This window comes from Barbatula barbatula, assembly GCF_947034865.1.
Source record: "Barbatula barbatula genome assembly, chromosome: 22".
Lineage (NCBI taxonomy): Eukaryota > Metazoa > Chordata > Actinopteri > Cypriniformes > Nemacheilidae > Barbatula > Barbatula barbatula.
Genome location: NC_136785.1, coordinates 6284453 through 6299403, shown reverse-complemented (window position 1 = coordinate 6299403; position 14951 = coordinate 6284453). Strand labels below are relative to the sequence as shown.

At 39.6% G+C, this 14951-nt stretch overlaps 2 protein-coding genes across 13 annotated transcripts in view; both read right to left on the bottom strand.

Moving 5' to 3' along the window:
- vav2 (vav 2 guanine nucleotide exchange factor) overlaps positions 1 to 5787 on the bottom strand; it is a 125977-nt gene extending 120190 nt beyond the window's left edge. For all 3 annotated transcript variants that reach the window (XM_079485966.1, XM_079485964.1, XM_079485965.1), the window contains exon 1: positions 4581 to 5787. In XM_079485966.1, the coding sequence (XP_079342092.1) occupies positions 4581 to 4784 (204 nt within the window). In that variant the 5' untranslated portion in view covers positions 4785 to 5787. The remainder of the gene's footprint in view (positions 1 to 4580) is intronic.
- A 1083-nt stretch (positions 5788 to 6870) lies between these two features.
- Positions 6871 to 14529, bottom strand: brd3a (bromodomain containing 3a). 10 transcript variants are annotated; one of them, XM_079487396.1, is made up of 12 exons: positions 14393 to 14529; positions 13244 to 13599; positions 12731 to 12868; positions 12442 to 12577; positions 12109 to 12299; positions 11491 to 11862; positions 11267 to 11395; positions 10965 to 11162; positions 10548 to 10616; positions 9730 to 9944; positions 9264 to 9544; positions 6871 to 8991 (listed from the first exon to the last, which is right to left on the bottom strand). In XM_079487396.1, exons 2-12 carry the CDS (start codon positions 13442 to 13444, stop codon positions 8885 to 8887), a joined length of 2037 nt encoding a protein of 678 aa, XP_079343522.1. In that variant the 5' UTR covers positions 13445 to 13599; positions 14393 to 14529; the 3' UTR covers positions 6871 to 8884. The 10 variants fall into 10 exon arrangements, with proteins under 10 accessions (XP_079343522.1, XP_079343525.1, XP_079343528.1 ...); XM_079487399.1 differs by having other exon boundaries at positions 11491 to 11859; XM_079487402.1 differs by having other exon boundaries at positions 10980 to 11162; positions 11491 to 11859.
- Between the last annotated feature and the right edge of the window lie 422 nt (positions 14530 to 14951).

Here is a 14951-nt window from a genome sequence, read left to right as displayed (position 1 = left end):
AATATGTAAATGACAATGGCTTTATTGGGCAATAAGCAAAATCACAATTCACAAAATCCTAGCGGAAACACTGATCTTAATTATATGACTAATATCTGTGGCAACCACACGCTAATTCTTATTTTTTCTGCAAATAAGGCACTTTCAAGTACATTGCACTTATTTCGTAAACATCATAGGTCCACCCCTCTGAACTCTCATTCACTGTCTCTGACACAGCTGACCACAGCTGCATGGTCCAGGAAGTGTCCTTAACAGGCTCCATTGATGAAATTACATGTGGCCAGCTGCCAAGGGTCAAAGATCACAGAAAGGTTATGTGTATAGATTAAATTAACTCTGTGGGGGGGCACCCACCTCTTAGCTTTAGACAGCATGGCACAACAGAGGACACACTCCAAAATCCCAAGAGTGAGTTATGAAAATGGAACCCATTTTAAATGCTCTCATTACTTAACACACTTTGGCAATGCAATGCCACAAAAAGGCACTAAGAAGACACCTGTATGGAAGCACCCTTCTAACAACAAAAGGATAAGGACTTTGTTTTTTACATGCTAGTCGTCACAAGTGCACAAAAACTGCATTTGAAGCCCTATAACATGCCGTGATTTATTCAATGTAGTACAATATTGTGGACAAATTGATGTGGCTCTGAAGTAATTAAATGCCTTAAAATCTTCACCAGCTGATGGGCTTTTCAGCATTCATTTAAAATCTCCAACACTCAAAACTGACCTTATGTTCATTCAATCTGTCTAACATACAGTTTATTATTACAGTTTTATACCTTGACTAATAAACACTATTGTAAATGCTTAAATTGGTGAAGGTGTCTGGAATATTTTGTCTTTATGTAGCTCTATTAGCTTGTTTTTAATAAATCACTCACATACACAATATAAAAGAACCAGATTCAGCACAAAGAGAACTACAACTGATGCCAGAGGCCAGGAAGTGTGGTCCGTGTCTGAAAACAAAAGTAACTTGTATAAGATTACGGCCTGAGGGAGAAAGAGATAAACAAAGAGAGAGAGAGAGAGAGAGAGAGAGAGAGAGAGAGAGAGAGAGAGAGAGAGAGAGAGAGAGAGAGAGAGAGAGAGGGGATGGTTATGGGTAATACATCAGAAGGCAATCTCAAAGATAAAAACCATTATCTATGCTGAAAATATACAAGCATTACGAGAACAAATGTACTATCCAAAAAACATTCTCCAAAACGGAGTAAAAATGAATTGGTTGTTAAAGACAAATGGGGAGCGTAATAAAATACATAAGCTCAATAGTGAGCAATGACTCGTCTCTTTTATTCACACTGCCCTGTGTGTACGTGCTGAAAGACTAGGGCTGTGTATTGGCAAGGGCCTCACGATACGATACATATCACGATAGATGGGTCCCGATACAATATATCACAATACATTCGATACGATACAAACGTTCGATATATTGCAATAATTTGTTTTAAATAAATACAAATTAAGAGTGAGCTAAAAATACATGTTGGTGTGTACAATCTATGGTATTCTGGTATGTTCATCACATTATAGTGATAACTCTGCAGACACAAAAGATTCCATTCAATTTTATTAACGAAGCTATTTATAAGAGGTATTTGTCATCTTGCTTACACAGTGTTACTGAACAGCGAACATATAATGTTTAAAGTGCATATTTAGTCATTAAACATTTAAATGCAAATGCCACAAAAAACGTATTTTTTTCAGTATGCTGTTAATAAAAAACAAAGTACATTAAAATCTATTCATAAAACTGAAATTGTCAGTATGACTCTCTTTTATATCCCACTCCACCAGTGCAGTTTTCAGTAACTCTGCAATGTTTGTGCCAGTATGGCTTGTCTCATGCATTGCGCGTGTCTGTGTTTGTGATGTAATCCTAACATACGATGCATGGCAAGTCAGGGTCACTCGCTCTACCGAGCTAAGGGATTTTTTTACCTCTTCGTAAATCCCGGGTACTTCTACGTCCGTTATGTGCCTGCGAATCGGAATCACATAACACAGCTAGTGTTCACCATATGCCCGAAGCCGGGGTTTTCAACCACACTGTCGCAAATCCTTACAAATAAAATACACCACCGACTCTGTTATTTTCTTTGCACGAGCTAAGATATACGGAAGCTTGTTGGTGATATTATATGAATGAATCTACTTTACGCCATTTGTTTTCACGCACCCGCTTACTTTTGAGACATTGTCCGTGTAACAGCAAATCACAGTGACATCAACAGGAACGGAAAAAATGGTTATGTGATGAAACGTCATTTTGAATCCATTCAAAACATGACTTATTTAAGGTATCGATACTATAGGTTGGACTATCGATACACTCTCGTGAAAAAAATGATCGCAATAGTTAGCTGTATCGATAATTTTGCACAGCCCTATGAAAGACAGGGTGCATTTTCAAAGAGGAAACAACAGACACGGAGCTCCCTAAAGTCCTACAGACAGAGAGGGGGCAGACCTTACTGTAAAAACTAAAATCCCAAGACACATGCTCGAGGCTGAGCCAAAGGTGAGATAAACTAAACACACATGTATTGCATGCATGCACATACAGTTCACACACACACACACACTTTCTCTGGCTTCTACTATTTGTCATTGAGAAATACACATCATTTGAAGAGTGCTTGTTTCATCAAAAGAACAAAACATATATGGCATCCTTTAAAGTAAAAAGCATTTAAAGGCATATGACACAAATAATGTTTAATGTTTGGAATTACAAATTTCAGATAGAAACACATTAACTGATCAAATGTGCAGACTGGCACAGACTTTCTGCAACAAGTCCAGACTGAAAATCTGGGAAAATCTGAGCAAACGTCTTGTAGTGTATTTTAGCCTTAACTGAAAGAGAAGGAAATGCATCCAACTGTTTGGCTGACTTTGATGCTGATTTATGGGCTTTACTTCAGCGTGACTTACACGAGCAAAATTATTTTACTGTGCATGTACCATGCATAAGCATTTGTTCGTTTCTTTAAGGAAACACGCTTTTCTATTTAATGACAGAGTCTATCCTTCTGACACTACTGGTATGATAGGTACTTATGGGTGACAGCCAGCCTTGTACACTACAACCCATCTCTCAAATCAATCACGGAACTGAAATCAGTATAGAATTCAGTATTAAAATGAAACTGTCAAATGAGGAACAGGTGAGACAGCTTAGATGGATGTTCACCACAAAGAGACCTCATAATCACTTCCTCCTGATTTAATGAAGGAAGTAAATTAACAACCACTATGTATGAAAGCTCACTGTGACCTTTCCTACGTATAAATCACTCTCCATTGTGCTGCCAGGTCTCTCATTCACCCAATTTGTCACAACATAATACCACACAAAAGCCCCCCATGCCGAGGAAGCTACTGTTGTGGGGGGATCAAAGATCCCTGTATGCAAGTTCAACTGATAGAAAAAAACATATAGTGAGATAAGAATCTTATAAATCAGGCCATGATTAATTTAATGATGGCATAATATGCTTTGTCTTTGATGTCTGATATAAATCAGTCATTTCTAACCTTCTGCGAAAGAAACGCTTTGCTTAATGTATTATGGTTTTGATCTAGATTTGCGATCTGTCCAAGACTACACATATGTATGTAAGGAGTGAGGCTTGATATCTCAGGCCACACATTTGTTACGTACGCATTGACACAAATCTCAAGGTACAAAAACAACTATAAAACATCCTACTGCCCAATTCTGCAAACAAGATGCCAAATGAATTATGTTAATGTTCAAGAAACCCAAATCAGCATCAATGAGACATCCTGAAGAGCAAAGGGAGACAGTAGGGTGTGCTGACGTCTGCTGAAAACTTTTCAAAACAGTCATACACGTCACATTTACTGGTAAGAACTGCCTTTGCCACACATTCCTTCACAAAGAGCACTGGATGAAAGCCACATTCCTGAAACCTATGAAGAACTTGCTTCGTTCCTGGTTAGTGTTTACATAGCAAACAGCCTTGGCCTACCCCTACCTTTGGACCAAAGACTTCCTCGAATCTCAGCTTTCAATTTACATCCGCTATGCGCAACGATGCAAACAGACCAATGCTCAGCTCCTTAAAGGTGCGCTCTTCATCCACTTACTCAAACCATTAAACATCCTAAAGCTCGATGACAGTATGCAAATGACATTTAACAACTTTAATTATGTTAATGTAACTATAAAGCATATCACAACCGTGAGTGCACATTAGTCGCTTTCGATTAATCGATTTATTTCCCCATCGAGGGTACTGTGATGTTGAACTACGTGCGTACTGCTCCACAGTGACCCCTACCGGTAGAAATCAAAGTGATCACTTTTCGAGGGGAACGCTGACAAGCTTCTACTAAAAAAAACATTCCCGGAGAACCTCACGCCCCTCAAATACGTCCTACGTAAATGCATCTGCTACTATTCATCTACTCACAACAATGCAAAAAGCAACTTTACTGTCCAACAAAGCAACTATCGCGTAAATGTCCAGGAAACGGTGACCGCCATTCAAATGCACACACACACAGCTGACATTTAGTGCACGAAGTTACCTGTGACATCTGAGGCCTGAAGTTGATCTGCTTTAGGTCCACGGATCCAGGGGACAGGTTGTGCAGCATCTGGCACATGAGCACCCCATCTCTGAGCGCTTGGGCAAGGTCGAACACCACAGCTGAGGGCCAAACGACCCGGTGGTTCGGGGGCAAAACCTTACAGTCTATCAACCAGCGCCCGCACTGCCTCCACTCCTCCATATCGACAGAGATGAATCCGAATAATGGCAAATAATCTCGAAAACTGACAGCACGATGTTCGCAAGTGACAAGATAAACTGTGAGTGAACTGAACAGTTCCCCTTAGCAGTCCAAAGAGCACTTAACCCGATGCTAGGTTGTGGTAATATTTAATAACCGTACACACCATAAAACTTTCAATTGTAGGTTAAATCCAGCTGGTATGAGATAACGTTTAACTGACTAAAACACCTTGGTATATCCCAGTACGGAATACGAACCTAAACCGAAGAAAACATCACAGAAATATCGCGTTTATGTGCGACAAGCTGCTAAAATACGATTTAGATGCGATTTCTCCTCAGAGATTCAGTTCAGTTTCCTCTTCTTCATTATGGACCGATATATGTGTCTGTGCAAACGTGTCCTGTCACAGCAACAATGTGTCTTTCGGGAGGACAACAGATATCTCTGTACCGAAATCGCTGAAAAACGCCTGCTACACACAACGTCGGAGGGTTTGTCAAAGTTATAACAGTCTAACTGAAGAATAAATCCACGTTTTTTACTCTTCTTGGGGTATCTCCGTTTAAGCACCAACGGGATGCGTTCAAAACAACGAGATCTCAAACTCGGAGATCCTCCACAAACGGCCAAACTTGCTTAAAAACTTCTGAGGCAAAACGTTACAACGCTTCGCGAAACACGGTATCCTTCCCCGCAGAAATTCTGCCACATTCAGTACGAAAATCGCTGTTGTCTCCGTTCCTGTTGCCCCAGTCGAGAGAGAGACGTTGTGATGACATTCGTCCGTTGGGCAGTGACGGTTTTACGGCTGTTTTTTAGTTCTTCTCAGAGTCGACGGTGAGAGTGTTTTGATTTCTCCGCTCTCGTGAGTCGGGAGTGAGCGAGAGTGCGGGCGGGCAGAAGGCGTGAACGCGCGCTCGGCAACAGCAGCAGCAGGAGAAAAGGCGCGCGGTGGTGAGATCGCATCTGGGTTCCGGTCGCGCTCGTCCACGCGTGTTCAGAGGGCCAGTCTTATTATTAGCGTATATGTATGTGAGACATTAGATGTTGTGAGAATACCTTGAAATGTTTTGAAGAGTTTCTTTGTTTGCATTTGCATCATTTTGATTGAAAGGTAAAAAATACTTCATTAGAGATGGAACGTCTGGGATAGGCACATGTTTGCCATTCTATATGTTTTGTGTGATGACAGCAGAATGTTAAATATTTGATATGATATCCAAAAGAATTGATGGGCTACCTAATTTCTCTTTAGGAGAGAAACAAATAAAAACATTTCACATGTGGGCCTACAGTGTGGCTGTCACGTGCTATCTATTTGTTTGGTGTGTTGGAGTGTCAAAAGTACATTTTTTGGACCTGTTCGATATATGTAGAGTAATCTGCAACACATAATATACAAATAGGCTTCCTTATATTTCGAGATGACAAAAAGCTCTTGTGATAATCTTTGCCCTTTTCTAATCCATACAATTCAGTATTAAGAGAGTAAAATGGTTTTGTGGGGACCCTAATGTACATCCTTGAATAGATGATACATGTTAATATTGTCTGGATCTTAATTTGCATGGTGCGGTGGTTGTTTTGCTCAAGAACCAATTGGTTCAACCACACTCCGGATGAACGATGGCTCCTTGACTCAGATGTGAGTAGCTGTCACAACAGTCAAAGCATTGATCCATCTTGCACACTGTAGTAATGTGTTACTGGGTACCATGTTCGTAATACTGCAGCAACAAGGTCACATGTCCCTATCATCATAGAGATGCATGCATATATATAAAAAAACTGAGTAACCGGTGCTAATCTTACTTACCTTTTCTTGTGAAGGTTGTGAAGTCTACTTCTAGGTAACGGAATGGTTATCCTTTATTTGTTGTGATCATGGTCACTGGAAACTCTTCAAACATGACGGTAAATATACAAATCTGTTGTAGTGATATTGGGGAAAAGGACAATTAGGTGTGCCCCTATCTAAATACAGAAGACACTCACTGGTACCCGCTATTCATACCAACGGCAAAATAAATGGTACACGACCACCACATAGTGGTCAGAGGCAGTACTTAAATATTTCTGTATGCAAAAAACAGGTTTAATGGATACCACAGAATAATGTACAAGCCAACACAAAAATATAACCTTAAGAAAACAATATTAAGGTTTAAGCGATCACTGATGCATGGGAAAGAAGATGAAAACCAAGTATAGGTTTTTTGTCATTTATTTTATGAAAAACAAAATGTACCCAGCGTACTAGACATTCCAGGTAGGCGATTACATTAAATGTTTGCTCTACCATTGCCTCCGACCAAACATCCCAACCGTCTGGCCCATATCGCAATAAACAAGCCTAAATCTACTTGCACTGTTTTCTTGATTTTGTTGTTTCCATGACTGACATTTACAGAATGATTACTATAAACAGTTCAAAAAGGTATAAGAAAAATACAATAAATCAGCATGCATGTCAAAGATAAAAAGTAAACTTTTTTAAATATAAAAGGAACTTTCTTCTCACAGCAGGGCCTAAAAACGAACTAACAATTCAGTTGTGTATATATAATCTTATCTATATTATCATATATATAATTTTCCTTTAAGTCTGCCTTTAAAAGAAGTAACTTGGAAAACCTGATAGGGATTAATCATTGTTGGCATTTGGAAACATGGAACTAGCTTTAAACAATTTCGGAGTTTACCAGCACCCAAAATAAGACAGACAACTGCAAAACCACAAACGCCTTGATTAAAATTATAAAATAATTTTGATTTGACTACATCTATTAGTGTTTAATCGGTCTGAAACAAAAACATCCCTCATGAAGTTTGGCTTTGTCTCCAGAATTACAACAAAATCGAATAATCCTGAAACTGCTTTTCTAAACACCTGCACCTAAACCAAACATGTCACTAAAAAAATGATTACCATTTCCCTTTAAAATACATACAACTGCTTAAAAAATCTGAGGACATTACAATACCTTACACACACTTCAGGAAAATAATCAGCCACATAGTTATTTTAAATGTGTCAGATAGCAAAGCAGTCCACGTGAATGGCTGAAAAAAACTGAACCAAATTGAACTGCATCCTATTTGTAAGACCTATTACTTACATTCATGAATCAATTTCAAAATGAACTTAAGAGGAAGACACTGTGATTTGTGACCATTATTGTCAACATTTTCAGAAAACATTAAGATGTGCCAAATGTTCATTGTTTATCACATGGCAGTAAAGAGCAATATCCAATTGACATTTACCACAGACCCACACAGCCAACACTTTCAGTCTCATCTAGATTTGTCCAATGTACAAATGTCAGTCAAGAGTAAAACGTTTGAAAATTCTGTACATGAATTTCCCACAAGACTGGAAGATGTCTTCATGTTATCTTGTTCAATAACATCAATGAACAGTATATAAACCAGACTTTACTTATTCCTGTGAAAGCATTTTGTACACCACATGTGTTATCCAGGGAGATTCTGTGTTAAAAGTTTACAATTATTGATTCAGCTATTATAATGACCAAATAAACTATAAAGAGCTTGTGGCCATTTTTGGCCTAATTTAAGCCATTAGTTCCCCAAGGATTGCTATGCTATTCACACACGTATCAGAGGGCAGCAATACAAGGAGAAAACACAAGAATGGCACAATGCCCAATGAAGAAATGAGGCCACAAAAAACGTACAATAGAAAAAAACAATAAATATAACCAAAATCAGACGCAAAAATGGTGTTCAGTTTCCTGCTCTTCTCTGGTGGAATGGGGTGGCATGGCTTTTTGTGATGGTACCTCACATTATCAGGATGCTGGGGAAGAGGATCTGAACTTTAAAGAATGCTTCAAGACTTCAAAGGGGTTTTAAGTCGGGATGATTTGGATGTCCCTTTCCAAATCAGTGGAAATGAAAGGCAATTCATATGTTAGTTTTTTTCTTCATTGTATTTCCAAAAAAAAGTCTTTGACATGACGCATTTCTATTGTCTCTTTTCTCTTTTTATAAAAAGTCTCAGAGGGAAAACAACCAGGACTGCATACAATGTTTTTAAAAATAAAACAAAAAAAAGTAAAGAAAAGCGTTCAGTCAGAGTCGCTGCTGTCTGAAGTAGAGCCGCTGGAACTGCTGCTGCCCGAATCTGAGGAACTGCTGCTGCCGCTGAGTCGAGAGGGACCTGAACCACCCTTCTCTAAGAGCACAGAGAGATAACCAAAGGTCACTACATTGAATTCATTGTCATATTTTAATAAACTCTTAGTTTAGCATAAAAGATGGCAAGATTTGCCCCTACTAATGCAAAAATTAAAGGCAAATACTGACACTAAAGACATTTGACATTTTAACATCGCTTAATACTTGTATAAGTGAAGCAATACTGGGGCACGACTTTTCTAAAAATTTAGTCTGTACACCAAAAACAAAGCAACTCTGGTGGGGAAGCTAAGAAGACTTGGCACTAACGTGGTGGTTTCCTCTGCTTTTTCTGTAAACAGGACTTGACGTATCGCTCCAGCTCGCGCAAGGTGGAAGGTTTGAGCGTCTCGAAATCTATTTCAATTTCGTCTGGGTTGGAGTCCCGTAGCGTGGGCTCTCTGGACTGAATGATGTGGACCACTCGGCCCAGCTTCTCTCCAGGCAGTCTGTTGATATCGAGGCTCAGCTGCCGTTTTTCGTCGTACGTCATGGGAAGTGACATCTCCTCATCTTCAGACTCGTAGCCTCTGCCGCCCTTCTTTGGTTGCCTGTGTAGTTCAATTCATACAGGTGTTAATCAATTAAGGTCTCGAGTGTTTCAGTCCACTAAGCTACGTATCAGATTTATTATTTAACAGTTTACTAAATTAGTATATCCACATATATACAGCCCCAATGTACGTCTTGTATTTAAAAGATTATGCAGATATATTACAGATCTGAAGAAACAAACCTGTTGCCTGGGACGGTGCTGTTGGCCTTCCTGGTCGGACCCTTTTTTAGCTGGGCTGGTTTTGCTGGTTGCCCTGGCTTACCTTTCTCCTCAGGCTTCGTTTTGTTGAGTTTGTTCTCCTTTTTCTTGTCGTTTTCCTTCTTCTCTTTCTTTTTCTTTGGTTTGCTAACGGGGGCCTGAGAAAGAGCGGCTAACTGTTCATGGACAGCTTTCAGCTGGGGATAAAGCCAATAGTGGAGTGTTCAGGCAAAGAAATCACTTAAACAGAAAACTAAACATTCATCATTCAGGTTATGCAGAAATAAATATTAGAGCATCATAAATTCAAAACAAATAGATCAATCGTCACTGTCCCATCAAATCATTGATTACATATGAAAACCACGGTAGGCTGAGTTTTTAAAAACATTTACGCTAGTTGAAAGTTGTGTGGTTGAAAGACAGATGATCTTCCTGTACATTGACATTATAGACCAACCCCTCAGGACAGGAAAAAAAATGCATTATGGAATAGAGAGGTATTTTCACACAAAAGCAATTCTGATCGCAAAATAGCAAAAAGCAAGCCAACATAATCAGAGCCCAGGACAAACTGTTTCAGCCTCAAAACCTTCAGTACTTCCATTCTAAACACACACACAGCTGGGTTTCCAACACCACCCAATAAAGTCAATATTTTTATGCTGCTTTTAACCCTCTACCGCTGATCTTACTCTCCAAAACATGCGCTCGGTCATTGGATACAAACAGTTAAGGCAACTGAACAGCTTATACATAATATTCATATGCAGGGACAGGGTAATAAAAAGCAATATCACCTGATTATTCTTGGTGCACCCGTTTTTTATCCCCTGTCTGCTACCAATGGGGTGCTCCATAGAGATACACTGGTAAAAAATGGCGGGGGAAATAAGAAGGAAAAGTGATATAGAGCTCCAACATGACAGAATCAACATACTATATCATGTCAAATCCTACCATGCGTTACTACGTCTAAACTGAAACTACTAGGAGTTAATACAAAGCAATATATATGCAGCTGACTGCCAAAAACAGTTGCGGTAGAGGGCTAAAATGCAGTCCTATTCATAAACAAAATCTGCACTGAAACAATTAAGGTGTTTGCTGTGAAGGGGGTTACATCAGGTGAGATGAGGCTTTGTTAATACAAGGTTGACACATAAGAGAAGAGCAAGGATAGAATAGGGGTACTTGGTCCTTGTTTTGAAACCCACCTGTTCCGCACCCACCTGTTCCTGCAGCTCGGCGAGCCGGGTGGCCCTCTCCTCCTCGGAGTCAGAGCTGTCAGAGGTGGAGGAGTCTCCACTGCTCCCACTGCTCTTAATGACCACACCGGCCCCGCCTACACCGCCTGCCCCGACCACCTCCACCGGCTCATCAGGCATCTTGGCAAAACGCATTTCGAACACATCCTGAGGGAGCATGAGATAGTAGTCACTAAACAATTCAATATTTTAGAACACATCATTTATATACTAAGAAGTGAATGAAAAAAAAGAGTCCGAAATTAACAGACCTGGAGCTTCCTGGCCATAGCGACCACCTCATGATCGGGAGGGTTGTATTTGTAACAATTTGAGAACATTAATCTGACATCCGTGGCAAAACTCTGTGCATCCTGGTACTCCCGACCATCCATTTTTTTCTGCAGAATTTACAATAACGTTTGATATATACAATTCCGCATTCAATTGCAAAAACATCCTCCATGCATTTTAACTGTGTGTAAACTCAACTTACTTTGACCGTACTTAAGTCCATGGGGGTTTTGATTATTTCATGGTAGTCATGCAGCTCAAGAGCCTCTGCGTCCACAGGCTTGTAAAAGGGCCAAGCATACGCAGCTTGTTTTTTTGAGAGCATCTCTTTTAGGATGACGTCGCAGTACTTGAGCTGCTCTGTAAGTCTACTCCTTTTACCTCCCTGCACACCTAGTTCACCATCCTCAAAATCCTTTTTAGGGGGTTTGATGGGGCGGCCCGTGCTCTCGCGTCTTGATGCCATCTTGCACGGTTTGCCATCTGAGAGAGGTGTGGGTGACTGGCTTCTGCTGGCAGTGATGGCAGAGGTAGTGGGGGTGGTTGTGTCTGCTTTCCTCTTAACCCCCTTCTTCTGGGAAACAGAGCAAACCGCACACACAGCCAGTGGTGAGGCAAAGTCATGGCATATAAAGAGCCAGAAAGCTAGAAATTCTGGGCCTGACTTATAGTCTTCTTGTATCTTGATAAAGGCATGACCCCTTGATTCTGTGTGCCAGAAAGAAGTGTTCCCATCTGTCCACCCCACAAGCTACAGTTGCATGCAGATCACATGGGTTATATCATAAAAAATTACATTCTGAGAGGTCTTGCAACTTACTTTGACAACTGGTTGCGACGGGGGCACGCCAGCTATCACGGCGGCGGAGGTTGTGTTTTGTACAGCGGGCATATTGGGGGTGATGGTTGGTAGGGGTGGTGTGGAAACGACTGCCGTCTGTGAACTCGGTGAAGTGGCTCCAGGAAAAACAGATGTGGGTGAGCCAGAGGAGACAGCTCCATCTTCCTGACCTGCATTTACATGATCAGAATTGTTTTTTACTGTAGTGTAAATTTTTTGTGTCAAATGTGATGTTAAACTTTTTCCGAATGATTGAAAGAGTTACTAAAAATGTAACAATAAAAGGGTTTGTTTGCAGCTTGGTGTTCCTACCTGGCCCAGCTGGTTTACGACCTTTGGCCTTCGGGGCAGGAGGAAGAAGCTCAACCTCCTCCTGAGGCATCATTGCCACTTTCTGAAGGAAAATCTTCTCTAAGGCTTGTGCCATCAACACGATGTCATCGGTTGGCTAGAAAACAAAGAGTATGAAGAAAATACAGAACTATCACAGCCTCTATACTGCAAGTTTGCCATGAAAAACATAGCATGACACACTGAAATTTAAACCAGATCCAAACTAGCACATTCAAAAATGCCCAAGTTGATATTTTCACTCCCTTACCTTGTTATAAATATAGCAATTTGTGAACATTGTGTTGAAGTCCTGCATACACTCGCTTGCACTCCAGTAGTACACAGTCTCCAGTCTTTTCTTGATGGTCCCCATGTCCATTGGGTTCTTTATTATTTTGTGATAATCCTGGATGGTAAAATAACATCACACTTTTAATACAAGCCAATAAAGATCACAAAGTAGACAAGCACTCTCTAAATATACAGTATATATACAGTATCTATACAAATATATATACAGTATCTATACAAATATATATACAGTATATATACAAATATATATACAGTATATATACACAGTATATATACAAATATATATACAGTATATATACAAATATATATACAGTATATATACACAGTATATATATATACACAGTATATATATATATATAGTATATATACAAATATATATACAGTATATATACACAGTATATATATAATACACAGGAGCTAAATTTGTGATTGGATATGGTAGAAAATCGAATCTGTCATTGTCACTCACCGGAAGACCAAGCTTAATAGCATCAACAGGTTGGTAAAAAGGCCATGCAAACTGGTGCTTCCACAGTGTCTTGACAACAACATTTTGCATGTATTGCAGCTGGTTAGTCTTGCGACCAGGTTTGGTGGGGTCAGTGACCTCAGGGGGAGGAGGGTTGGCCACAGCAGGAGGCTCTGGGGTTGCTGAAGTGACTGTTGACATCTCGGTATGGGAAGGGGGGGACTACTTCACAGGAAGGAGCTTTTTAATATTCTGCACAGGCAGACTTATTTGCAGTTTTCAACACTAGTCTTTCTTTTTGTTTTTTATGTAGCTCTTCATTCATCTGAGAGGAACCACATCCCATTTCAGGACCTCTAAAAAACAAGAGCCACAATGAATTAGAACCTGCCTACATATGTTTAGAATTACCAGTGCCTGCATATGTACTCTATATACGGACTTAAAAATAGTGAATACAAATAAGTGTCACATTGAACATTAGTGTAACTATGATAGTGCACATATGACAACAAATCAACACATTGTTTTTCAATTCGTAAATAAATAACTTGGTTATCAGAACAGCGACATTCACGTTTAATCACACCATCTTTTTTAAAAAGACACCGCAAAATACCTTCAAACGTGTTAAAAATGACGGAACAAGTTATAATTGAGCCCTAGAATACACCAAAAAAACACAGTACACAAACGAAGTACCCCGCAAGTTCAAACTCTATGTGTTGGAGGGAAATCCAGAGAGCCCGCTGAATAGAACAGCTGACTAGCGTTAGCTGTAGCACGAAGTAAGTCACTCATGCTAAGATGGCGCGCAGTTGTAACTTGCTAACCTAGCTAGCATCCACACTGAACATCTCAACACCTCACTGAACCCAGATTCATGACTGAAACCCGCCCGTAATACACAAGAGAAAGCAAATAGAGATAAATACGGTGTAATTTGAAAGCTTAACGCACCAACAACCAATCTGACTATGTTATTTCAGCCAGGCTTTGTTGTAATGTCGCTTTGTTGAAAACAACTAGCCACTGGCTAACGGCTTATCACGAGATGCAAAGATTGCACGCTAACATTTTGTTAATGTTGTAACGGAATGCACATAATCGTGCTAAAGGTCATAATTAAAAACGATTATGGTATATTACCCACTCGGGGGCTCCAGAAAGGATGTTAGCGTGTAGAGATCCCAGTTACTCGTCGCTTGTTTGGAGACTTGAGCAGCAGCACAGAGATGAGGTACACGGAGTGATTTGCGCATGCGCATTGGCGCGTAGTTTCCAACGAAAGCAACGCCGTCTGTTGAATATTTATATTATGGTGTGCAATTTCTATTTTTTTTTAGAAATTCTTTTTTGTATGTACACATAGTGTTGTTTTTATTTGGATTCCGCTGTGTATATCTTTTTTTTTATCAGTTTCTTTATGCTATGTTGTTATTTTTGTATTTGTTTGTTTCATGTATTTGTTGTTAAAAAAAACAATTATAGAGGCCATATTTTGCGCGTTTCCCATGTTTATTCTTAATGAGATTCTGTGTGAATGTTCCTTATTTGTTCAAATGTTAATTTTAGCGTTACATTGGTTTTATCGTCAAGATTTCAACATCATGAATTCATACGAATTTACAACTTTTTGACTTAACTTAGACGTTCTTAATAATTCGATTTCTTGTAAATTCTTATTAAGTGCTTTGGTGCATAAATG

What these genes read in the sequence shown, in the direction of transcription:
- brd3a (XM_079487396.1), bottom strand. Translation starts at nt 13,444, where the DNA reads ATGTCAACAGTCACTTCAGCAACCCCAGAGCCTCCTGCTGTGGCCAAC. An exon ending in GGTGCACCAAGAATAATCAG is followed by an intron (nt 9,945 to 10,547) that starts GTGATATTGCTT and finishes CTTTATCCCCAG; the next exon opens with CTGAAAGCTGTCCATGAACA. An exon ending in AAAGCAGAGGAAACCACCAC is followed by an intron (nt 8,992 to 9,263) that starts GTTAGTGCCAAG and finishes CTGTGCTCTTAG; the next exon opens with AGAAGGGTGGTTCAGGTCCC.